The following is a 27,986-nucleotide window of genomic DNA, read 5'->3' as shown; positions in this document are numbered from 1 at the left end:
AACTAAATATACTTTGAAATAGTTATAAAGAAAATATTAGGGAAAAAATACCTTAGGTAAAAATGATGAAACATAAACTTTACTTCTACAGTTTTTGTTTCTGCTGGCTATATAAAATGGTGCTATAGCTGGTACTAGTTTACTATACAAAGGACCAATCACAGATGATGAGGTAACACCTTCAAACAACATCTTCAATACTTTTACTAAATCAGTAGCAATCACTGGAAGAATGGTATAGAGTTCTTCAGACTGTTGCTAAACAAAGCAAGAAACGTGAAGAATCAAGTTTTATCACAAACTTTAGTTTGTTATATGCATATAAATTTCAAGTACATTAAACGTTCTAATTCAATTTTTACCGTTTTATCTTGAGGCTTAAATTTTGATTTTTAAAAAAATGTTAACATATTTCATTTGCAATGACTATTTTATTTAAAATAAGGAAAGATGTACAACTAATACTGTAATTATGTGAATATTAAATTCTTACTTAAAAAGTCTGTTAAAATAATTTTAACTTAAATTTTATATTTATAATTGCTCAATGACATTACATTTTATTTAAAAATAAAATTCACCTACTTAATAATCAACTATCTTTCTAGATTTATTTTGTTCAAATCAAAAGTATGATTTTTAAAAATATAATCCTATTTATTATTCATTGAAAATTAAAATTAGAAACAGAAAAATTTTCCTTTTAACAAATACAATTTCACACAATCATATTTTGTAATACAGACATAATTAAAAAAAAAACTATGCTTCTTTTACACTGTTTACATTATGTCCAACACCTTTCAGCTAGGAATAAATATATTAAGATGATTATTTAACTGCAAAATATTTATAAACCTTCTGGGAAAAGCACATTAATGTATCTTCAAGTACATGTAAAACTAAAATAATCAATTTTAAAAACTTTACTAACTAACCTTTCCTTTATCTTCCTCTAGGCTATGAAACTGATTTGTAACCTTTATTAACAGTTTAACTAAAGAAGACAGGTTTCCAAGAGGTTTCTGCTTTTTCTTGATCCATTTACTAGGACTTGTTGGAACTAAAAAATCATACACAGGAAGTCTGATTGAGCAATATCTTTCCCATTTCAAAATGGAATACTTGACATAGAATTCTAAGTGCTATTCTCAAAAGCCCAAATTTTTAGTGCAGATAAAATAAAATAAAAAAGGACAACTTAACCGCATCCATTCTGATACAAACATAGTTTTCAGTTTTTGCTTACTGTACAGAAATAGGAAAGTTTTCTACCATTGACAAGTTTTCACAAAAAGATTAATAAATTGCTACAAATCTTTTTCCTTTATTTGTTGGAATTTAATTTTGTAAGTAATTCTTAACAATAAAACTTCCACCTAAAAATACTCACCTGATGCTACCTTCCCGATGCTGGAAAAGTCAAGACAGCTTAGAATTACAAAAATTATCCCACAGCTCCATTGTAGCAAAGTAGGGTTCTAAAATAAATGTATCAACTGTAGAATACACTTAATTAAGTGAATTAAAAACATTTATATGCAAAAACGGCTCGTTTGGGTTGAGTAAATATTTTACATAGAAGAGCGAACAACGTTTCGACCTTCTTCGGTCATCGTCAAATTCACAAGAAGAAGGTCGAAACGTTGTTCGCTCTTCTATGTAAAATATTTTCTCAACCCAAACGAGCCGATTTTGCATATAAATTTCTCAACAAGTGGGTTTCTCGACATCACTGAATTAAAAACAAGTTATATTGCTAAAAAAACAATTATTTTCAGAATTATGCATAAAGCAATATACTTTTATTTAGTCTTATGATAAATTTTACATTTAATAAAGGTAAACTAAGATTTACAATAAATAATATTTGTCACAACAATATCAAGAAAATTAGGTAGAGTTAAAAATACATTAAGCCTAATACTATTGTAGATAAGTATAAATAACACGCTAAACTAAATTTTCTGAATCACGTTTATCAACAGTTAACAATCAAAAACCTAAACTTCTCCAAGTTAAAAGATTACTAGAACAATATCAATGAAGTCAGTGAAACAGTTCACTATAAAAGGTTACAGGGTTTCATACACATTTTGTGAAATATTTAAGGGTTTTTAAAGCGAATAGTCCAAATTCAAGAAAATCTTACTGTTTAAAACTGAAAATATATGATTATATATGCAAGTCAGCTTCAACACAATTTACACCTTCCACAAAATTTGTTAGTAATCTGTACATGAAGTGTCAATCAACAATTTTTTCACAAAAGTGGAAAAAAAAGCACATTTAAGATGTAAGAATAATAAAGAAAGAAAATAGCTCACTTGAAGTACATCAGGTGTCAGCAAATTTTCAATATTTTGACAGGTTTCTTCACAATCGACATTGTAATCTGCTGTAGGGACTAGTGCTGCACAACGAGAAAAGATACAATACAAAGAGCTCCACACATTCAGAACGTGATCCATTTTTATCTGTAAAATAAAATAAAAAACTTCAAAATAACATTCAAGAGGTAGTTTTTCTATTTGGTAAAAATATATTTTAAAAGTTTACTGAATAGTTCAATAGTTTTTTTCTTTCTTTTGCAAATATAATACTTTAGTTTTGTATATTTAAGTTGTGACTGCTTATATAACCACACACTTAACCTTTTATTGTTAACGTTTCTTATTCATTTTTTAAAAATTTCAGCAGGCATCACAGAACTTAGTTTTTCTCATAAAACTAATTAAGTCTCAACCAACAAAATTCATTTTCTATTTTACAACTTCCAAACTTCTGAAACTAAACAAACAATAAACATATCACTGGAAAGCTAGATATTTTCTTCTTTGCAATCCATTTCCCATAAAACTCCCTTGTTTATTATATATATATATATGAATTGTAAATCTCCAAACTCTGAAAAAGTTATTACATCAGAAATACCTCACAATATAGGTGATAAATTAATTTTATTGGGTCCTTGTTTTTCTTTTGTTTAAACAACTACTTTTGCTTTACAAAAACACCTACTTGTAAAACTAACATATTTTTAAAACAGCTATACATAACTTTTAACACATTTTCTGAAAGATTTAGAGTTAAACATTTTCCAATTAAATACACTGACCTAAATAATACAGTTTCTATGTGTTCTGTTTTTAAAATCAACCTTTCATACACTGAATACTTAACATAATTTTCCATCGCTACTCAATAAATACTTCACTGATTCTCACACTTATCATCTTAAAAAACTATTTATAGCTTAAGACAGTATATTATACCACTGGACTTAATAGGATTAAAATAATATAATAATTAATTATTATTAATATGGTAGATTAAATAAAGTATACACATTTTTGATGTAACTTTTAAAATGTTTTACATCAGTGTAAATCACGACTTTTTAAAAGTTACTTTGGTAAATGACAAGAGAGAAGAAACAAAATTTTCCTGTAAAATAAGCCATGTCACAGAAGCAGTTTTCTTCAACAGTAAATAAACACTTTATCCCTACACTTCTTATTTAAAGTCAATAAATTTCAATATCTGAATCATATAAATGATCTCACCTGTTCAGACTGTGTGTTTAGGATGCAATGAAAAGGAAATACCAGAACGTTAAGCACGCACGAGAAATCACAATCAAGTTTGTCACCTTGGTTTACATCTTGTGTCTACAAGAAAAACATGCAACATATCAAAGGTTGTAATATTGAAATATATAATTAAACAAACAGCAGTTAAACAGAAACTTTAGAATGGTGTAACATCTTCATGAACTAGATATACTACAATCCAATTCACAAGAATTTCAAATCAATCAATATATCATTTTCTGAACTGTTCTACACAAGTTCTGTATTATAGAGAACTGAAACCAACAAACAACTGTTTCTCCTATAAGGTTTATGTGATGACATAAACATGTTTTATGCATCAGTTTTTCTAATAACAAAAGGTATCATTTAGGCTACGTGCACTTAGAGACTAGCTTGCAGATTGAAAAGTCAACAGTTCAAGTCATGGTGTGACAATAAACATACCCCATACTTCAAACAGTACAGTAATAAATGTAGCAGCTATTCCTACTGTTTGATGCTCTTGATTGACCCTCTACTTTCCAATTTGTAATTCTAATTGAAAGATAGCTGTGCCTGAAACACAGGGACTCTGATGTGTGCTTCTTTTCAGCCCATGTGTAGTATATAAACACCACTCAATTTGAAAATACCAAATATCAAAATTTCGTTAAGATGAAGATGACAGAATCATATACCTTGTGATATAATCATGTAGTCACAAGGTATAGATAGAATAGATAATATAAACATTTGAATTACCATGAGTTTTGTGTGTCTGCATGGCACACACACACACAGTTACAGTAAAGTGTGTGTATTCCAGGACTATTTGAGCAGTAAACTATAAACAAGTTTTCCAGAAATCAATAATGGTTAATAATAATAATAATAATAAAAAGAGAGAAAGAACTGTGCATATGAACAGCTTTTATTAATTTAATGACTTGTAAAATTCACTGTTGAAACTGTTTAATTAGAATATTTTTTTAAATTCATATCCATTTATCTGGAATAAACCAGATAAAATACAAATGAAGTTGTAAATAGTTAAACTGTATAGGCTTAAGTCTGGTTAACTGTACCTCAAAATTTTTTTGTCAGATGTCATTTTAGACATTGTATTGTTTAATACACAACAGCATATTTTTACACACTAGGACTATTATTGTTTTTATCTCTAATTTGTTTAGTATTGTGTTAATACTAGCATAACCTAAGGTTGCATAAAATGATCAGGGTAAACTTGGATAAAATTGATTTCAAATGATCAATATCTGCTGTATTTATTTCATGATCATTTTATTCCATTAGCCATGATGGTTAACAAAAAGTACATTACTTTCACTAAGTCATTTATCACAAAAGGAGTATTTAACCCTTTCCAGATCAGAGGATGATCACTGATATCCATCAAACCTTTCTCCTTTTCAGTGTTGAAGTACTTAACTAAATTAACAGAACAAAAGTGCTAAGTATTGTCTAATTTTTTATTTTAAAAAATTCATACAATGTTTTTGTTTTTTGTTATAAAAAAAAGTTGTAAACTCGCTAAACAGAGCTAATATGTAGCTCAAAATGGTCAGAAGCACTTTTACGACAAGAAAACCAAGACAGACATTTCAAGGTTGGACAGAAAGCCTTAGTTCTGCTATCCACAGACCACATAAAAAACAACAACTTACCTTACAATGGAGGAGAGGACCTTCTAAAGTATAGGAAGAACGCAATAGATTGGATTACAAGGTGAAAGTGAAGACACCAACTTACCATGCCAATCTGTTGAAAAAGTATTTAGGGAGAAAAGAAGACTTAATGGGTATAACTATTGATGTACAAATAGACATGGCAGGTGTAGCTGTCAAAGAAGCAGAATCAAAAGACAGCAACTTCATTATAGATGATAAGAACCTATTAAGCCTAAGAGCACTTAAAGGAGATGAGGTATACAAAGACATCAATATAAGTGTCAAACTGACTGAAAAGAAGGAAAAGAAGCAAGATCTACTGTATCAGTATATAGGTAGATAAAAAAATATGGATCTCAGGCAACAAAAGGTCAAGATGAGAGCAAGGAGGAGCTCTACTGAAACTCTACCCCAGAAGAGACAGGTGAAGAAAGTGTTAGTGTGGACTATATGAAAAGAATTGGTATGTAAACTAAGAACAGTCTTTTTATCCACTGAAAAAAAAGGGAAACAATTATCTTGAATAGCAGGTTATGTCATGACATAAAAAATGCTTTGTGTCAATGTTATTAATTAATTTAGTTTGTGAGTACATATTTTACAATTGCTTAGTTTTGTCGATAACAAGTGTTAGAAGCAATTATTTTAAACTAAAAGTTATGACAGGTTTAGTTACGTAACTCCCTAAGAGTTACATAGTGTGTTTACAATTCATTGATGCCAAGATTATAGAACATCACATGAAATTTATTGATGTCTAGGATGTAATGATCAGATGATTACATAATAAACATAAATAATGCGAAATGAAAGGGAAAAGAAAAAAACACGGTAAAATCATGTAAAAGAGATGACAAAGAAGGAATGCCTCATCATTAATAAACTTAATGGTTGATAAAGTGAGACTATCATTTTAGAAAGAAATAAGAAAAATAGTTTATTTTGTCAAAGTGAGTTCTAAAGTAATTGAACATACAAATGTGGACTTTGAACAAAAGTAAAAGATTATTGGAAGTAGGCCTGAATATAAGAAAACAGCAGACGATTTTAGAAGTACATGATACAACCATGGTTGCTCAACAAAATGTAAGTGAATGATGCTTGGATAGTCCAGTGACAATAACAGAGAAATTTTGGCTTGTCAACTGAAATTCTAAAGGAATTGAATAGGCCTAAGTGGACTTTTGACAAGAGAAAGAAAACTATACAGTGTTTATAATACATACATTTAACTATCAGGTATTCCCATAAGTAATGCCTGAAAATTTAATAAAGAAAGTGCATCATTCCTCTCTTTGAAGAAGGGTTTAATGACTAAAATATGTAGTAGGACGTGTATAAAAATGTTCAGACAAGTGAAAGAAGCTAATCAAATTCCACTTCTTTCAAATCATTAATCAAATAAACCCTTATGAAGATAGATGTGTCTTAGGAACACATTAGACATGTAACGCTTTACGAGTTTAAAAACGATAACAGTGCAGCGTCTCTCAATGAAAAAAAATGTCAAAGGTGGTTTCAGAAGTTCAGATAAGGCAACTACACCTTAAGTGATGTGCCACGTTCAGGTTGCCCTGTTGAATTTAATGATGACTTGCTGATGGCTGCACTTGATGAAGATCGTGCTTCAACAATTGAAGAACTAGTACAGAAGCTTAATTCAACCCATTAAACAGTTCACTGTCATACAGAACAGCTTGAAAAGGTGTCAAAACTTAGAAAATGGGTTCTCCATGATTTGACAGAAGCTAAACTCAGAGCAAGAGTGGACATTTGCACTTTTGTGAATGTAACTCACCTTATGTGGACAGATTAGTGATTGGAAATGAAAAATAGATATCTTATAAAAATGTTAAAGGTTGCAGACGATGGTTCAGTGTAGGTAAAGTGGTTAAAGCAGAGCTCAAAATGGACCTCCATTCTAGGAAAGTCTTGTTAAGTGTTTGGTGGGATATTATTGGTGTGATCCACTTTGAGTTGCTGCCACCCAATGTAACGATTACATCAGATTTCTATTGTCAACAGTTAGAACACTTGAATGTTGCACTGAAAGAAAAGAGGCCTGCTTTGATCATTCATAAAGGTGTTGTGTTACACCAGAAGAGTGCACAGCCCATACAGCGAAAATCACATTAAGATGTCAAAACTACCCTCTCTATATTCATTTCCTCCAAACCTCAAGAATTTTATAGAAGTGGCATTCAGAAGCTTGTGAATCGTTGACAGGAAGTAATTAATATTAATGGAACATATACACTATTGGTTAAATAACATTAAAAGCATTTGAAACCCTTTCTCTTTTTTTGAACCTAAAATAAAAATATTATTTTGATAACAAGTGAAGTAAGTATTGTTCATTTATTTTTGTTGAATTTACTGCCAACAAGTCATAGACACCTATTCCACAAGAAACCTAAGCCAAACAGCACACTATACTCTTATACTATTAAAATGTATAAATAAAAGCCTTTATCTGACAATTAGTGAATAAAACTTAACATCTGACATGAGGTTATAAAATGGTGAGAACTTAGAGACTGTATTAATAAAAATCAGAGATAGAGAAGGAAAATGAAATAAGTGACAAAATACTGACAAGTAAGATGCATAGAAATAAAAATGTTTTTTTTTCATTTTTTATTTGAGAATTATAAAATATAAACTATTTAAAAGTACTTTCACACCTGCTTCGTGACCTTTAATACTTCACTTCTAACTGTTTTAATATCACAACATAAGCTTTGTGTCAAATTCTAACATCCAAACACCTACCAAATTTATTAGGCTGGTCTGGACTTTGTAATTATCACTTTAAGACAATTCTCACTGCAATTACTGTACTTTAAACAAGCTGCTAATTTCTCTATCACTGTGTTCTTGGAGTTGGGATTATGATAAGCTCTGTGGGAAAGTTAATGACGCTACACAAAACATGTTGAAAGTTACAGTGTGGAAATTGATGGTCACTTCAAGGTCATGTGGTCAATGTAAACCACCATGTCAGTAGAGTAAGAGTTAACAAATCTATTTTGCTAGTTGAAGTAGCCACCACTTCTGGACATAATTTGTACAAACAACACATAAATAAAGATTAATAAGGGCCACAAACATTTAATGATACTGTAAAAGTTTTAAACATTTTTAATGTATTCTAATACAATGTCTCAAAAGTTGAAATTCACACATTCAAACCAATACTTATCTGTAACAAATAGTATAGGTTAGCCAAAAAAACTTGAAACCCTAAGAAACCATACTTCAGGAAACCTGTTGACATTTCATCCATCAAAAATTTTCAACTAACATACAGTATGGCAGGGAAATAACCATTATTGACACTTTATATCTCAAACTGTGCAGTATTATCAGTATGCTGTCTTGTACTCACAACTTGGATCACTTCTGACAGAGTACTGGCAATGGAAATCCACAATTCAATGATAATCTTCACATGGACCTCTGATAGAACATGCTTCTCACTCAGAAATTCAATTGCAGAATTAACAAAAGACAATGGTGATAGTGTTCCTCTTGCACCAGTGTTGATTAAGTGACTAAATGTGCTTAAAACACTGAAAAAAATTAAACATATACAACTAAGCAAAGTGTCTACAGTACTTTAATTATTTTTTTTTTAACATTCAGGTTCAAAACAGACTATTTCCCATTTAAGGAATTTCTTGAATATTTCAGTATCCATTTGTCACTTTTTTCTGTTATTAAGTATCACTTTCATTATTAAAAATAAATTCACTTAGCCATAAATACAAGAATAACATATCATTTACAATATTTCAGTTTTACTATTGGGACACATTTTTAATTTTCACCACATGACTAGAATGGAGGAGATTAATTTATTGCACATATGAATTATAATCTAATTTTAATGGATACAAATACTATTTAAAGAGGCCAACTTACTGACATTTTCATGTTTCAAATAATATAAGCTCTACCCTCACAAACACCACTGGATCAATTAACATGATAAACTGAAAATAAATTTACCCTGAATGTTACTCATGATGGCATTTGAGAAATTACAAGCATACCTTTCATTTTTATCAGCCATAGACAGTATACCTGGAGTGCACAGGAGATGTAGTATGTTCAGTGCTGGTGTACCCTGCAGGATAAATGAATACATGAATTTAGTGTTTTACTGCAATCTTTTAGGGGAAATGTAATTAATGGTTATTCTGGTTATTTACAAATGTTAATGTTTAACATTAATTTTATAAATTGGTGAATCTTGACGTGTAAATGAAGGGGAAAACTAGTTTTAGACAACAAAACCAACTGTGCAAGTAAACCTTTTTTCCCCTTTTCAATAATTCTATGCATCTACCTAACCATTTTAGGTTCATACAATTTGTTCTTTGGAAGTGTTTACGAAGTTTATGATTTTTAATTAAGTTTGAAAATAAACTACATGTTTTATGATAGAAAATACAAATGAAAGTTCAATTCAAATAAAGTTTGAAAACTAATTTCAAATATTTTTGGGAAAGTTAGTAAAACATTTTACCCATATGTTTAATGACACCAAGCTACATTGCGAACTTCTTCATTAGGTTATTGGCTACACTTCTGTCATTTACGTTCAGGTGTTGTGAATAACACTTAAAATATAAGGGAACTAACAAAAATAAAATTCATTACATAATTTCTCTTTATTCTTACAGCTACTTCTACTAACTGTGCATTATTAACCTGTTTAATAATTCATTTGCAGTTCACTGTCAAACAATACCCACAATTCTAGTAGTAGTTTGGTACATTGTGTATGGCAATAATTTGTCAAATTTGCTGGCAATTAACTTAACACATGTAATTTTGTTGTTAAGATTTTATAACTATCCATGTATTTAAATGTACTATCATTTCAACATATTTTAAACTTTGCTGATAATTATTTTTAAAAAAATTGTAATGTAATCACTACTGCTTTAATATTCTTTTTACTACAGAAAATGAGCACTTTTTCTTTCTTCTATCCAAAATCTCAATTTTTCGTCAAATCAACTTTAAACCTCCGATTTGAAATAAGTTACTTAATAATCCCCAAATAAGTTACTTAAACCTAGAGTATTCCAAAAGAGAGTACTTAACTGTCTGTCTCCAATCCAAACCAATGTCAGAAACCTGATGAAAGTATAAACTGTGACTGAAAACTTACATACTCAAAGAGATAACCTACCAAAGTTCCTTTCAACATTATCTCACTTTAAACATGATATCCACACTTCACTATTTAAAACTCACATGCATTACTTGTAGCTGTCCACTATAGAAACAGTGTGAATTCAGAATTTTCTTGGGAAATTGACTAACGCATTCCAACAATTTCTGAAAATATGAAACATATAATATTTTGTATTATCTTTTGAGTAATACCCATAATACAGAAAATTTTAAAAAATAAAATCATGCAGTTTTTTTAACACTCTTCTTTGTAATAGCATGTAATAATTATTTCTTCTGTTTATGACAAAAAAAATTTTAAACTTTGGAAAAACTGGAATATATACAAGTCTTCCCTGGTTGTTTTTGTACCAACCAATTCCAACCTTTCCTGTAGAAACAACTGAAACAGAGAGTATCACTCATTTTGGTTAATGATGTAATTATTGTTATTTTTTCGAGCACTTAAAAACCTGTTATATTTTAAATTTTCTCAATCAATACTAAAATGTCCCTAAACCATTCCAAAAGTTTTATTAAATTTTTTTGTTCCTAAACTGACTAGTTAGCAATCTTAATGATAGGGTAGAATAATGTGAGGAAAGTGATATATTGCCATGTTCCAACTAATAGTGCAGATTGAAAAAAATCACTAAGAATTTAATAATAGTGCAAGGAAAGGCAGAACAATTCAGACTTCAAATTTAATAATTGTACAGGTTGAAATCACTGTATATTATTTTTCCTTAAAGTGATTGAAACAAATAATCGTGCATACCCAAATAAGCAGTGGAAAATTTCTCCCAAATTAATAATCATACAGGTATGATTTGGTACATGAGAGCAGTCTCACTAGATGCTTTCAACTATACATAATTCTAAATTTCAATATCAAAAATTACAAAATAAAAGAGTATTCTATATAGAAATTTATTCTTATATTGAGAATTATTTAACAAAGAGCTCACTATGCTTAATTCCAAGTTTCTGTACCAAAACTTATCCTCAAGATAACACTATGTAGTGTTACATAATCCTTACCTCAATCCAATGTGTTGTGACAAATAAAATTGAAGAAAAAATTATAATTGACCAATTTAATCTAGTCCATACCAAAACAGTTTTCGTGCAGTAATACTGTAATATATATAGTTTCTAACCAATAATATTTCTGTCCTATCCCTGCTACCCTAAATAGCACTGGTAGAGAGGTGGAAAAGCCACATCAGCACTTGATATAGCAGATATGATGTGGTTGGCATATTAATACACACCCTCATTTACTTTCAGTTAGAAGTTTTTATTAATTATTTATTTGTAATTCAAAATTTAGGAAATCATACATTATCTAACAAAGATATAATTTAATCCAAAACTGTTTTTAAGATTGTTTTTGTTTTTCTTCTTGCAACTACATGACACATACAAATGAACAGAAAGTAATAAGAACTTGCTACCTACTATTACTTGCAACACAGTCAAATTACAAGAAAATACAACAATATTTTAAAACAACTGCTAAACTTTAGTAGTTCAGTTACATCATTAATCTAAATACTATTAAGTTTCCATGGATAAAAACCAAAAGCCACAAAGAATATTTGTTTGTTCAGCGTGAATAGCGCCTCATACAATACATGAGCTAAATGTCCTGGTAAGAAACCAGAAATGTCAGGCATAGCCATCTCTAATTTAGAATAAAGACAAAAGAATAAAACAGTCAATCAGCATGGCCTAGAGAATACAATACTTCTCTTAACTAAACTGTGAGATTGGCTATTATAGTGCTCATACAAATGAAAGTGCAGAGCATATTCAGTGATAAATTAGTTTCATCTGTGAACCTTCTGGTGTAACACTTTTAACCAAATATTCTAGAGATGTATCTACTACATGTAATTTAAAATTGTATGCAAGTTCAGAAAAATAAATATGCAGTATAGGTTGTTTTTCAGTTAATACTTAAATCATAGAAACACAAAACTTTACAGATTTCTTTCACTCAAACTGCCAGAGACATAATGATAATAATCTTAGTCCTAGGATCTTACAACCTGTAAATTATACCAAAAGCAACTCTATATTAAACCACTAGATATTATATTCTACACATGCATCGAAAACTTCCCATTACAGCAACAGTAGTCTTATAATAAGTATTTTATAATATTTCAACACAAATTAATTCTTATGGCACGAGTGCCTTTTCCGAAATGGCAAAGCACAATTAATTATATTTTTCATAAAACCGTTATTTTACCTAGTATAATTTATAGCATTCTTTTACCTAGTGTCTTAGAGGTTTTCATTAATTAGATGAGTATATAATAATAATATCCAAACCACACTACATTCATCACTTCTGATGATGAAACTTTTCACACAATCAAGATGACAATTGTTATGGCTTGCAAGTCTTTTCCGATTCATGAAACATAATTATAAGTTATACTAGATAAAAAATGCATTAAAATGATATATTAGGCCAAATAAAATTGTCTTATAAAGAGTATAGTTAACATCTGAATTTTACCAACAGTGAGTGAGCCTGACAAGCAGTACTTACCAGCAGAGCAGAATTCTGGCACAATTTATTCTTTGTTATGTGTGTTACAAATTCCAAGAAATCATTAATAGCATTGTTATTCTCCGTTTTTTTCTCTTCTGTTAAGGAAAGAACTCGCATCACCAACAAGTGTAATAACTGGTAAGATAAAGCAGCTAAAAATAAAAACAGAAAATACACTATAATTTTCATTAAAACATTTTCTGAAAGGATATGTTTTATTTTTTTGCCTGGAATTAATTGGAATATACATATTATATATTACACAATTACATCAGTTCAAATAAGATAAACATTTAGTTAATATCAAAGTTATTATCAAATTGGAAAGTTTACACTTGGATTCTTTTTAAACTATTTCCATATTTTACTTTTATAATATACACAACATAAGTTAGTCATGTACCCAAACTGTGTACTTAATTTCTCAATACTAATTTAACTATTCTAAAACTGCATACATTTTTTTTTTGCAGTAAAATGCTAGATTTAGAAGACATTGTTGTTTATATGCTACTGGTGAAAAAGTGTTGAGCCTTAGGCAAGGCAGTTAAGATTTATTTAATTCAAAATTTAATTACATGTATAACACTTGTAATTATTAAATAAAGAAAAAGTATTAATGCTGGATGAGAAAGCCATCTTATTTTAGTAACAAACATATCATATAATAAAGTTGTTTGAAAATTAAATGAGTGAAAGTGAACTAATAATGGTGATCTACCATAATGTATCACAGCTGTTGTGCACAAATTCAAATTTTTTTTACAACACACAACTCCTTACCACCTGCTTTATCATTACTACTTAGTTTAACAAAAGTGGCCTGTAGCAAACCAACCATATTACAATATAAACTGTTCCTTACCATCTGCTCTATTGTTACTTCAGTTAGAATAACAAAACTGGGGTATATAAATTATATTATATTTAGAACATGCACCACCTGACTTGTCTTTACTCAAGATGGAATACCAGAATTGGATTGTAGCAATGAAGACCATATTTTCACTCTGTACTACCTACTCTGTCATCAATCAGTTTAGAGAACTGACACATGAAAAACTGACCATATTACAACAGAAGCAGTTCCTTACCATATGCTCCATCAATATTTAGGTTTAATAACCCTTCTCTGATCCCTTCTAACAAAATGGCAGAGTGCTTCACAAATGTAGAATCAGGAAGACAATGTTTAAGAGATGCTGAACATAAAAAGAGAGAAAAAATTCAATAGCTACAAATGCACTGTTTTAAATTAAATAAAAAAAGACAAACTTATCAGCACATACATACATATCTAAATAATAATTCATCCATAGAATATCACATAAATTTAACAAATATTCAACTGCAATAATTTGAAAAGTTCAAAAAAACAATAACAAAGTTACGAGACTGAGTCCTTTTTAAAAACATATAACCAACTAAATTTAATTAAAAATATATAAGAAAATGATTAACTTACGAATTATCATATGATGCTGTTTCTTTGTGGTCCAAACAAATATAGGTGATGAAAATCGGGGTTTTTCTAATAGTCTCACCAAGATTTCACATCCAAGTCTTGAAACTTGTAGGAACTTTGGACCTTGAATTACTGAGCCGTGGAATTGTAAACCTTCTGAAAAAAACAGATTTCACATTTCGTTGTTTCTTTTTGACAAAGCCAACTTTCTCTAAACCATTCTTAACTTTCAACTAATAGACTAATAGGAAGGTGGCTAGTCAATAACACATACTTCAAACTTTGTGAGTTATTCAAATCAAATGGTGGGATTGACTGTCACTCTCATATTACACCAAAGATTGCAGCATAGGAACACAAACCATGTAACTTTTGATTTACAGTACAGCAAACTAATCTTTCAGCCATGTCCAGCTCATAAATTGTAAAGCCATTTATTAAAAACAACACAAGCATTCTAAAATAGATTGTTTTGTTTTATGTTATTAAATACATAGCTGCACAATGGGGTATTTGTCCTGTGTATCAAAACCTGATTTTTTTTTTAAAGGTAATAAATTCTCTAACTTTTAAAACAGAGGTATGAAATAGATATTTAAAAAACAAAAGTATGAAATATGTAATTAAAAACAAAAGTTTACTTTACATTAAACTAGTTTTTACACTTTAGTGAAGCTGTAAAATGTTTTCTAATTGGAAAGGAACAGAATTACACATACAGTTGTTTGCAAAATGAAGACTAAAGAAATATGTTAGCTGTATTTTTCACAGCAACACAGGATACACACAATTCATACTGAATTTTTATTTTTTTAAAGAACTCTGTCGTACAAAAACAAAACCTATATTCATTAAAGTATAAACTATTTATAAATTAAACAAATAGAGTATTCAAGGTTAAAAAAATTGACAAATTGAAAAACTATGAATATAAATAAATAATTTCATGCAAAATTGAGAAAATATTGTATTAATGTTTCTCCATTACTCATCAAGCCTTAGAAATGAAACAAAAACAACCAAACTCTAACTAAACAGTTACTTCAAGCAAATTCTATGCAACTGTGTTGGATTATCTGAATCCTGATAGAGCTACAGATATAAATATGTGATCAAGTTTAAGACAAATCATGAATTTTATTTTACAAAGAAAGAACTTAACTCTTTGAAAGGGACAAAAAATCTGAAATGTTTTCTAAAAAGCAGCACAATACCTAACCTTTACAACTCCATATTGTTTATTGCTTGTTTCTCTATCATATAGTAATTTTGGAAATTTACAAAAACTATAAAATTCAAACATAAACTGCTCCTTTTATCTTATAAAAATATCCCACCTTTCACTTCTCTGAAATGTATATTTCATACTTAATATTTTTTTATTCTAATTTAAAGCCTGATAAATCATGTTAAGGTCATATGCCATGATCAGCTCTGAGTGTTTGTTTTGATTTAAAAAAACTATTTAGTGTAAAGAGTATTAACTAAGTTATTTTGTGAGTGAATATTTTATGACTGTTTGGTATTGTCATAACAAGTGTTAAAATAAATTATTTTAACACTCCTACGAATAGTGGGGCCTAATAGGCCCCAGAGCAACTTGAAAGGTTATTAATATTAGGCTAACAATTTTGTATTTAAATGAAATTGCCATTTAAATCCATTAATGAATGGATTAACGAGATTCCCACTGTCCCTATCTACTATATAGCGAAACCACAGCCAGGGGAATGAGCTTGGAGAAATCAGGACTAGAAACATCTTTTCGTAGGAGTGTTAAACTAAATGTTATCACAAATTTAGTCAGACATTGATGTTGACTTTACAGAATGTCACATGAAATTTATTGATGTCTAGCATATAAAAACCAGATGATTAAGTAATAAATATATGTAAATAGTGTAAGATAAGCAGGAAAGTATGCACATAAAGACAAAGCAGTTGAGAAAGAAAATCATGTAAGAGACATTTGGAAGAGAAGGAAAGCCTAACGATTAATACAGGCCTAGTGGTTGACATATAGTAGAATGACACTAATGGTGTTAAAAGAGATACTAACAGTATATTTAAGAGTTATAAAAGTAAACGAACCCTACTGTGTAGGCTCCTTTAAAAAGAAGTTTATTGTAAGTAGTATTATATACTAAAAAGGAGCAGTTGATTTAGATGTATAGGACACAACTGTGGTAACTCAACAAAACGTAAGTGAACTATGCTCAGATAGTTTGGCAATAATAAGAGATAAAAATAGTTTGGCTTGTTAACTGAAATTCTAAAGGAATTGAATAGGCCTAAGTGGATTTTTGACAAGTAAAAATTATATAGTGTTCATGATGTGTCTATGATTATAGTGTAAAAAATTTGTACATGTTTAACTAATTTTGAATATAGTATTTTGAAAACAAATGAACTGCATGTTGTTTTCTTGTGTTTTTTAAATTTACCACCACCAAGTGAGACATCTACTGTAGAAGAATCTTTAGTCTAACAACAACGCAGCATATATATGTTTATAATATTATGAAATATAAATAAAAGCCTTTAACTGATAATTGGCAAGCATAACATCTGCCAATGTCACTTTCTGTAGAGAGGAACAATCATACAAACTACTTAGCATTACATGTAACAGCTGAATTGTATCCCTCATATACCTCATGTACAGAGGACTGCTTCACGTCAGTCAATTGAAGCAGACGCTTTCAAATCTTCATGATTCAATTTTTTTGATTGGTTGACTATGGAGAGTGGGTAAACTGTGAAGACAGATCTTAGATTACTAAATGATTTTTGTCAGGTCTTGAGAAAGTTAGGACCCACTTTAGATGTCTCATCTTCATTTGCTTTATCTTTAAATCTGCTAACTCAGTACACGTTTTTCTTATCAGAATGTCGTTAACAGTAGTCACCAATTTACTTCTAAGCATACTTATTTTATTTTCATTTTCTTCAATTTAAATCCAGCTTACCTATGTTTACACTTTTAACTTTTGGAAACATCAAAGGAAAGGTTTTCCATCTGTATAGATGGTTATTCTTCAGTTTTTCTCTAAATAAAATATTTTTGCTTCAGCATCACAATGAATCCTATTTCTTTCAAACTGTAACAAAACAGTACAGCAACTTCTTTCATTGATGACACACTAATCAACTTACCTCAATCTGCAACACCCTTGCTGCCACATTAAATTGTTATATATATAGTATATTCTTAATTTAGCAATACCCTTGCAACACCCCTGGTAACTTGCTAGAAAGTAACAGTTGGTAAACCACTGTTCTGGAATCCTCAAATAATTTTCGTGGCAATCAAGATTATCCTTTAATAACCATATTTTTTCAATTTATAAACTTAAAAGGTTATGACTGTTTTTTCTTCCTCCTTATAGAGATGTAAATTTGAAAACTTTAAGTTCTTGTGTTTTCAAAGTAATCCAACTATATCCTGTCTTAGCAAGTTGAGCAAGTAGCACATAATAATTATTCCTGTGGCCATATTATTATCAATATCGATATACAGGAATATACAGCTGAAATTTGAGAGTTAAAAAATTTTATATAGCCGAAACACTTTAGAGGATTAAGTGTTGATGCTACAGAATAATCTAACCTACCAGATCGAGTGGAAACAACAAGATGTGATTCCTTAGTTTTTTGAAGTTGTGATGAAAAGCAAAACTGCAGAAGTGGCAAACATACCTATAGAAATAAATAATATATATGAAAGATTCTATTTCTCAATAACAAGTCTATTACTAACATTTCCAACTTAATCATGTTGATGTTTCAAATGTTTATATAGTACGAGTTTATACATGAAATGGCTTCATATTACAGTCCCACTTATGATGTAATTAGCATTTTGTGAGGTTAATCATTATGTATTGTATAATTGATAAAATGTAACAATTAAGCTAACCTTATTTCCATTATTGCAAACTCTTGTATCAAGTAATATTTAAATACTTTAAAACAAATATAGATAACTATTTGAAGATTGCTGAGATTTCTAATTATTCCCAGGTTTTTAACAACAAAATTTTTATTAGTTACAGTTATCTGAATCACTATAGTTATGTTATTACACTCTTTATAAATTGGGGGCAGTTCAATTTTTTTAAAATGAAGAACAGAAAATCCAATCCACCTCTTGTTCCTTAACAATACAACTGATATGCTTTTTCAGCAAAGCTAGATACTGAGATGGATATATTCTTACCAATTCTAAATATAAAAAAAGTGCTATTTCTCTACTATTTTTTCACAAATTGGCTTATAAGAGTAGCTTTAGGTAATTACCCAAACTAAAATATTTGCAGACAAACTAGTTAGATCACAATATTATTTTGTGAAACTCATGAATAGATTTAATTTTACAACAAGTTATGTATCAATGTTCTATTTCCTGAATTGCAATAGTAGCTTTTGTATTTTGTGTGATTTGTTCATCCATGAAAGTTTTGACACATCTAATTTTATCCTTTGCTTCTGGAGGTCTAACAGACAAATACACAAAGAATGAATACATTAATTCATCTTCCATGAAGTAACAGATCTGTTTGTTCTCACCTTCAAAATATATAATGAATGCCAGTCTTGTCTGATACATGTTTGCACTTTTTTTTTTATATATTTATTATTATTATTATTATAAGCAATCCCTGATTTAACCAGAGAAAATTAATGTAGTTTTCTAAATGAGTAGAATCTCCATCTAATCTGAAAAAGAATAAGTAATTTACAAAGGTGGGTATGGCATGATCTGTCATGCAATTTGCTAGAAAGGTTAAAGGCTATACAAGTTAAGAGTTACATAATGCAAATTAAGCACCTTTGGTGATAGTTATCAGTCATATGGCAGACAGAACTCACACCCCAAACAGTGATTTTCTTTCTTTTTTCTTCTCTACTTTGATCTTTTGTGAAAGTCACTGTATCCTGTTCAGTCTTTCTTCCTACTTACTATGTTGTTTACTTTCAATTCTTGATGTTTCATTACCTTGATGTTTATGTTATGCCATCTTTCATTGGTATATGGATACTGCTTTTCACTTCAGGCATTTATTTGCACTGTTTCCTTTGGTATGGATAGGCCTTTTTTGACCTCTTTTATGGTTTACATTTTCAGTAAACTATGACTCTCTTAAGGTTGCCAAATGCCTCGTCATCTAATTAGTGACGCGCATGAATGGATTAACGAGATTCCCACTGTCCCTATCTACTATCTAGCAAAACCACAGCCAAGGGAACGGGCTTTGAGAAATCAGAAATCAGTGTGCATACTACCACACCTGCTGCATTTGTAAGTAACACTGACAATTTTATATCTTGCATGGGTGAGCTTTAAAATAATAAATTTTATAGAGTTTAGAATGACTAACATAAGTAGTTTTGAAGAACAATTTTTTCTCAGCCAGAAGTTAATTTACAGCAAAAAAAAAAAAAGTTCAAACCAACCCTACAAAAGTCAACATATTTTTGTAAGCACTTCCCTCTTTCAGAATTGCTGTTCCCATCTTTGATTCATCATAAAATTGCAGGAAGTACAACAAATTCTAAGATATTCAGTAGCATAAGTAGTTTAGCAACTACAATCTGGTTAAGTCAGAGATCACTTAATAAACACAAGTTCTGGCAAGCCTCACTCTTCTAAATCTTTCTACTATAATTAAATAATCTAACAGTTTCCCACAGAAGACTAAACTTAAATGATTTTCAAAATTTGTAATGCTGCCAACAAACTTCTTTCTTTGATATTGCACTATGAAAAATTATGTCAAATACAGCAAAAAATCAAAATATTTTTACTTTTAAGCTAGATATTTCAACAATAGTATATGATTTTCTAACATTTCTACACACAATTCCCATTACTGTTTTAAAATCCCATTTTTTTCCCATTAAAATCAGTCAAAAATACCGAAAATGTCTATAGCAGTAGAATCTCAACTACAAAAAACAAACTTGTGAACATACCATATCAAAATTATCTGTCAATTTTTCATCAAGACACCAAACTAAGTGCCACCATGTCTTTAATCTAACCACAGCAACAGACTCTGTCTTGCTGGTATTGGCCTTCAATGCTTGCAGGAGGAGTTTTAGTCTTTTGCCATTATTAAGTACTTCTATATTGGGAACAAAGATAAATTCATTAACTACATATAATCTAGCAAGGTTTCTTCTGAAGATGTCATACCAAGAGTGTCCGTTTTTTTTTTTTTTTTTTTTTACTATTACAAACATTTGCTAAAAAAGAATTATTTCATTTTATTAATACTATCATATCTGAGCATACTTACCAAATTTATCTAACATTTCATTCTTGGGATTTCATGTGATAGTATAAGAAAGTTTAATTGTATTCTTACAACATTTTCTAAACTATTCAAAATTTCATAAAATTAATTAAAGCAAGTTTTTGTTTCAGTGATATAAAGCTATAATTGTGTATTTAAAAATCTATACTGTTTTGGTGATACCGTCATACTTCTGAACAAATCTGTTCTGCTTGCATGACACTATTGTATTTGCACATCTAAACAGTATGGATCTGTTCAATTAATTCCTATAAAATATACCACAAAAAATGTTTTCTTGTAAAAAAGTAATTATATTTATGCGAAGCTTCAAAGCTGTTTTTTTCCCTTACTAACATAATGCTTTACCATTATATTCACCATATATTACACAGACTTACCTGATAAATCATTTTTCTCAGTTTCTGATTCTTGCAATAATCATTTGCAGTAGAATAATGATTTATTAAAGTAGAAAATTAGTGAAATACAGTGTTAAAATTTTCACTGAAGCTTTACACAAATAGAGAATTTAAAAAAAATACATTGTGTTGTGTACATTCTACAGCTTTTAAGTGGGAACAATGAATTATAAACTTGTATAAACCCTCTAGCCACAGGTGTTCTTTACTGCACATGACAGTTTTAGTTCTTACATTCAAAACTTTCTTAAACTACTTTTTCTTATGTTATACAAATTAGTATAGCATAAAATCTAAGCTATTAATCCATATTTTAAAAGTATACAAGTTTTAGGTTCTTAATTATACAAGGCAATATCAAACAAAATCCTCAATTTTCTCTAGCATGTTCTCCATTTTGTCCACCACCCCTCCAAAAAAGTACAAAATTAAACAAATTATCAACTACAAACTTTCCTTTGCTCATACAAACCATAATTTTGTAGCCTTCAATTCTGTTTGGTTATAGAGATACTAAATAAAAAATCAAATCCACACCCACCTGTCACATTCTCCCTTTCTGGATTTACTAAGTTACATTTAATTATATATTACCTGTAATCAATAGAAAGTAAAGGTTTTCATCCATCAAATAATGTATTACATAATTTTGTGATATGAACAGAAGATGATCAGTGTCACTTAAGAGTACAGCCTTAATTTCAGTTGAAAGGTTAATAAGTAGTTTGGATGCATTTATTATCAACTGTTTTCATACAGTTAGAAAGCCAGAAAAATGTTGAAAGTTACAGGAAATTACTTTCATTTTGCATGTTATTAGTCTAAGATTTTTGGCATATTATCCAATTAAATAAAAATTATTTATTGCATTACTTCCATCAATATAAAAAAGTAGGGTTGATTGTTGAGGACACTCAACTTACAAGAAATAAAGTACTTTTTGGTTTTCACATTTATTCTTTATTATTATTATTATCAAAGTAACTAAATTGTAAAAATAAGGAACATTTTAGTTCACTTCAGGTTATATTAGATAAAATAAATAATATAACAATGTTTCACGAGCCACACATGCAAGCAATTCATAATATAAAGTGAGCTGCACATTCCCCAAATGATTTATAACTTATAATTGAGTAGATAGCAGTAGATACAGTTCAAAGAACAATAAAACAATAACATTTAATTATAAATAGATGTATACTGTTGCAAGCTTAAAATGTATTTAGAAGGTTTTAGGGATTACACAAAAGAAATTTGAGTTTTTTGAGATGAGGAAAGATTTTTAATCTTAAGATGAAAATTACTTTTCATGTAAGTTATTCAAAATAAATATTTAATATATTAATGAATACATTTTTATTTTAGTTTATTGAAAATACTTCATAAAAAATTATTTTTGCATGTGAAAGACTTGTAATGTTAACTGATAGACTGACAAATTTTGTGAAAATATACACCCTATATTGAAAGTTAAAAGTGTCAAATCTATAGACGTTTTTAAACTACAAGGATGTCATGTGGCTGACAAAATTGAACAAGCCCATGTTGAGAGTTAAAGAACAAACTGCAATAATCCAACTCACCAGCATTTAGAGCAAAATTATCAATCAGTTCCTTCCATGCAGTTAAAGCAGAAATCTTAACTTCCACAATATTTGATTTGAATCCTCTTTCAATGACTTCAAGAAGAGCATTCATTAGTGACTTTCCCTTATGAAGATTCTGTGTAACAGAAAATAAATACTTAAGTGACATCAAAAAAATAACATTTTGAACCTCTAATTTAAAAATAAGTCTCATTGCTAATAGTAATTAACTATCCCAATATACTAACCAGTACAAACAAAAGAACAAGTAATTTATGTATGTTTGTATAAATACATACTTGTGTGTGTGTGTGTGTGTGTGTGTGTGTGTGTGTGTGTGTGCATACATGTAAAGAGTTTAGTTTTAGAAAAAAATTCATAGATTTATGATTAAACTATTTTAAAACTATGTGTATGCAACATTTACATAGGTAAATTTAATAATCCTCAAGATATATTTCTACACTGTCATGTTGTTAAGCAAAATGCTAGAAATTTGGCTACCTGTTTTGTGCCTACTACAAATATCTAAAATCATTTTTAGTGTTAAAAGCCTTCAGACTTTTGTGGGGAGATGCAACATTGAAACAAACATTTTGTTTAAATATTATTTTTTGTTATAACTGTCTCATAGTTCACTTATGACATTTAAGTACTTTCCTCCAAGTTGAATTTATTTCTGTTCTAATCATTTTATGTAAATCACCTAATGCTAGTTCAACACCGACATAAAACAACTTTTGTAAATCCATAATAGTATTGAAAAGTATTTATAACACAGCTCTTTCTAATTTTAATTTTTTTTTATCCTTCATAAGCATATTAATATCATTATACATAATCTGTTTTCTATTTTGTATCACTGTATTTTCCCTATTATAAAATAAGTTTTCCAGGGTTTCTTTCATGATTAGTTTTATTAACAACATGTACAGACACAAGTTTTCAAAAGTAAAAGTTTTTTTTGAGTCACTGCAAGTTACTTATTTTTGAAACATAAAATTAAAGTGATTTTTTTCTTTATGTTTTATATGCAAACTGTATTAATATTAATGTGACAATCACAGAAGCAAAATATGTTTATACTGTGTTACCCAACTCACCTGGGAGACTGCGTGTGTATATATATCTAGCATGTACACAAACATATACTGAGTAATAACTGCACTTCACCATTTCCCAAGTTCTTTAATTTTCTGTATCTAATGATTCCACACCTCCAAATTTATAATAAAAACAAAATTACACTTACTATTCCCATCACTCTAACAACATATCCCCAGATCTTTAAAACATGTTGCTCTTGTTTATTCTTGAATAACTCCAACATGTCTTTAAGCAAATGCTGAAACAAGAATTTTGTTTTTACTACACTTAGTACACGAGTTCAAAAGAAACAAGCAGAAAAGAATTATTTCTACATAACTAAAATATAACAGCTTTTTCTAGCAATCTATTTGTGGTTAAATAATGCTTCATCAATGCATAAAACTTCTCGACAAAGACTAAAGTGTCTACACAATTATATTATAATGTAACAAACATATGTAAATGAAATATTAAAAGGACCTACTGTTGCTTCACTATGTTATCAATGCATAAAACTGTTACGTCCAACAAATGAAACTGAAATTCTTGATGACGAGAAACCCACTTAATATAAAAACGTATCTCAGAATGATTTAACATGAAGCTGACCCAGGAAGGTCGAAACATTTTTCTCTGCTTATCAACAAATCTTAATACCCATACCAAACTGTTCTCAGATACAATGAAATTGAAACTGTCATAAACTTAATGTTTTAATACCATTCATAAACCAAACGTTGTGTTAATTTTTTTTTTACATTCAATCATTGTGCATAGACCTCACTATTATATTAATAACACCCATAATTATGAATACAGCTGGTTTATCAGAATAGACAAATAATCTATTGAAAGTACCAAACTGCACTAAATCTGCTATGTTTAAGTCTATGTAATCAAACACATCTATGATCCTACTCAATATGTTACAATTTCTTTCAAAACTACCTTATACTTCCACCAAATGTTACTGTTCAAATTTAAATTTCACTTAAACTATGTTATATCTTTGTGTTAATACCCAGAACATCTACTGTTTCAAGAATATTTTAACTTATTCTCTCATAGCAGTAACACTGAATTTATGAATCATACTAAACACTTCAATAGTTTATTTCAAAAATTTGATAACTTACACTGGTGAGAAGAGTTGTAAGAGCTGGCCCAACAACTTCTGAATTAGAGGCTATAGTTGTAATTGTGTTTTCCAAGATGGTAGAGGCAAGTCCTTGGATTTTTATTGCAGGATGACACAATGGAATAAACACCAAGTGTCCCCATTTAGCAATATGGGATGCAAGTTCAGTGTAATAGTCATTTACAAGTCTGCAAAAACCAAAACTTTTTTATGATCCCCACACTTTTGTACACTGATAATATTATATCAATAACCTCCTTGCAAGAAGCACTAGAAATACAATCTGCACCAACAATTTAAAAATATAAGATGCACACTGTAATGAATTTACCATTATGCATTTGTTTTAGTTTGATGCATGCAACATATATTGTTCAATATGTATAGCACAGGTCCTGCCTGTTTTCCAAATTTGTAGGAGACTCTTCAGAGTAAGATTCAACAATACTTGTTTCACTAAAATACCAGCATATTTGTGAACATTGTTAAGTGTTCGAGAACTTCATGTGACTGGTAGATAAAAACTGACAGACCAAGAGACAGAATATTATTGGTCAGGTAGAGTCAGTATACTATAAGCCTCAGAAGCTACAAGTATGATTAATGCTTATTAATCAGAAAACGACAAAATTTGACCAGAAACATTACAGATTTTGAATGCTACAAAATGTTCAACTTCAGTGAATTAACTTCAGATGTTTGCATTTCTAAGAAGGCATTAAATATCTTCGATGGTAAAAAGTAAGCTTGTAAACAAATAGGAGACCAGCCAAGAAAAGACAACTAAGCTAGCTCAAGCAAGGTGTAACAATATCAACTCAGAATTATTTTGCTCATCATGGACCGTCAATAAAATATTCAGTTCCAGAATAGATTGAAGACTCAGTATAGTTTGTAAAACTCTCATATATGAACCAATATTTGTGTTAAGACAGAAAATTGTGTGTATGAATCTAAGTGGCAAATATCATAAATTTAATACTTAACAACATTTAATTAACTTCTAAGTTAAAATTAATAACAAAATTTATATGTAACAAAGCTTATATATAAACATTTACTATAAAACTAACATTCAACATCAAAATTAATAATTCTATTCACACATTTCTACCTCGACTTCTAAGTTTAAACAACACGTACATGTGAGCGTGTAAAACAAAACTAAAAAAATAATTAGCAAAAATAAGTATTTTAATTTTCAAAGGCTTATATACCTCATTAGCAACTCACAAGCACCATACAAAACAGTTGCAGAATCTCGATGACTGATGCCATGATCCACACAAGAAAGAAGATTTTCTATCTGTGATAATTAGAAAAATTTCACAAATGGAAAGAAACAAAAAGTCACAAAAGAATAATGACATGGAAAATCCAGAACAAGAATTTGAAAGATGGTAAATGTCATTGAAAAATGAAAATAGGTTTTAAAAAAAATCAGACTAAGGTCATAATTTCTTTATCATTTTCTATCACAGAAAAAACAAAATATACAATTTTTGTATCTAGTATTTATAAACTATAATTCACACTTTAAATGTACCGACAGGTTAATTTTTAATTTAAAAGTAATTATTAAAAGAACACACCTAAATACATATTTCAGTGTTCAATGCAGCATTGTTTAAAATGAGATGTTTGTGATATCAAAATATCATGTCAATAGTTTCCTACAAATCTGGATAACTAATATTGACAAGCTAGATTATAAAGAACCTTGTAACTTTTTATTTTGCTGAGATACAGTTCATGTACTAAATCAAACATGGTGGCCTCCCGTTTAACTTCTCCCATTTTTTTTTAAATGAAATGGTCCTTTATATACTCTTACTACAATATATCAAATGTGAATAACCAAATGACAGCTCAGAATGTCTCTGTGTTTTTTCAACCATTTAAATCTGTGAAAAGGGTACCACATTCTTTAGAATCGAGATTCCATGAAGTTGTCTTTAGTCTGTTTGAAAATTCATATATTTTTTAAAATCTAAATACATCTTAGTTACTAACCTTAATAAATTATAGTAGAATTATATGGTATCAGTAGTTATTTATGGTTTTTGATTATTTGACTGTATATTTAAAACATAAATCAATAGTTGTTTGATATCTTCCACATGTGAAAGTTAACAAGACGAAGCAACCTGTATCCATCAGCAACTGAGTTCAAAGGTCGTAGCAAGAAGAGATAACTGATTGCTCTACTTCTTGACTTATTTTTCAATATTTTGATAATTTATTTCTGAGCAATAATAATCTATATGCACATATAATGTATAATAGGTGAAACATGACTATATATTACAAAATACTAGTCCATTAAAACACAGCCAAGAATGGGAAGACTTAAGGTCAGTTTTAAAATACTGGCTACATAACACAAGTACACATACAATGCACCAATGCAAGTTGTGCAATGTCAGATAGACATGACTGAAAGGTCAATATATATAAATACATAGCATTATGAGACTTTGACTGAATATTTGTATTTTGATGTTATAACATGTAGTCATTGCAACATGAAAAAAAGCATAGTCTATATTTCCCTATTTTTTTGTATTGGTTTTGAGGTTGGTCAAATAAAAGACCCTATGTAATGAAGGTATAGAAAATAATATAAGATATGAAGTCTTACTGAAAACAAACATTTGAGATTTTTGGGATGAAGAATAGTTTTCTTAATCGTAACATGAAATCACTTTGTACTCATATTAGTAATGAAATGGACTATTTTCACAAATTTTTAACAAAACATGTCACTAAAAATCTATTTTTTTTGTGTATAAAAAGCTTGTTATCTGTACTACAAATATCCTAAATTTTGTGAAGATGCACATACTGTAATAAAAGTTATGGAAGGAATACTTAATGTGAGCAAATATGTAGATGAACTTTTGTATATTATGCAGAGCCCATAGCAAAAGTGTTAACTTAAAAGCTATTTGCTACACAAATATAT

The 27,986-nt window shown here is 29.2% G+C and overlaps 1 protein-coding gene across 5 annotated transcripts in view; it reads right to left on the bottom strand.

Moving 5' to 3' along the window:
- The window catches only part of Rif1 (Rap1 interacting factor 1), a 92,940-nt gene that overhangs the window by 25,266 nt on the left and 39,688 nt on the right, over nt 1-27,986 (bottom strand). For all 5 annotated transcript variants that reach the window (XM_076493249.1, XM_076493252.1, XM_076493253.1 and 2 more), the window contains 17 exons: nt 26,239-26,327; nt 25,020-25,209; nt 24,047-24,139; nt 22,792-22,930; nt 20,461-20,612; nt 18,099-18,183; nt 14,485-14,640; nt 14,114-14,221; nt 13,017-13,171; nt 10,532-10,615; nt 9,319-9,392; nt 8,652-8,835; nt 3,567-3,671; nt 2,328-2,477; nt 1,394-1,481; nt 939-1,063; nt 52-258 (listed from right to left, as the gene is read on the bottom strand). In XM_076493249.1, the coding sequence (XP_076349364.1) occupies nt 52-258; nt 939-1,063; nt 1,394-1,481; nt 2,328-2,477; nt 3,567-3,671; nt 8,652-8,835; nt 9,319-9,392; nt 10,532-10,615; nt 13,017-13,171; nt 14,114-14,221; nt 14,485-14,640; nt 18,099-18,183; nt 20,461-20,612; nt 22,792-22,930; nt 24,047-24,139; nt 25,020-25,209; nt 26,239-26,327 (2,184 nt within the window). The remainder of the gene's footprint in view (nt 1-51; nt 259-938; nt 1,064-1,393; nt 1,482-2,327; nt 2,478-3,566; nt 3,672-8,651; nt 8,836-9,318; nt 9,393-10,531; nt 10,616-13,016; nt 13,172-14,113; nt 14,222-14,484; nt 14,641-18,098; nt 18,184-20,460; nt 20,613-22,791; nt 22,931-24,046; nt 24,140-25,019; nt 25,210-26,238; nt 26,328-27,986) is intronic.

This window comes from Tachypleus tridentatus, chromosome 3 (genome assembly GCF_004210375.1).
Source record: "Tachypleus tridentatus isolate NWPU-2018 chromosome 3, ASM421037v1, whole genome shotgun sequence".
Classification (NCBI taxonomy): Eukaryota; Metazoa; Arthropoda; class Merostomata; order Xiphosura; family Limulidae; genus Tachypleus; species Tachypleus tridentatus.
Note: the sequence above shows the minus strand (reverse complement) of the source record. Positions and strands in the feature narration are given on the sequence as shown.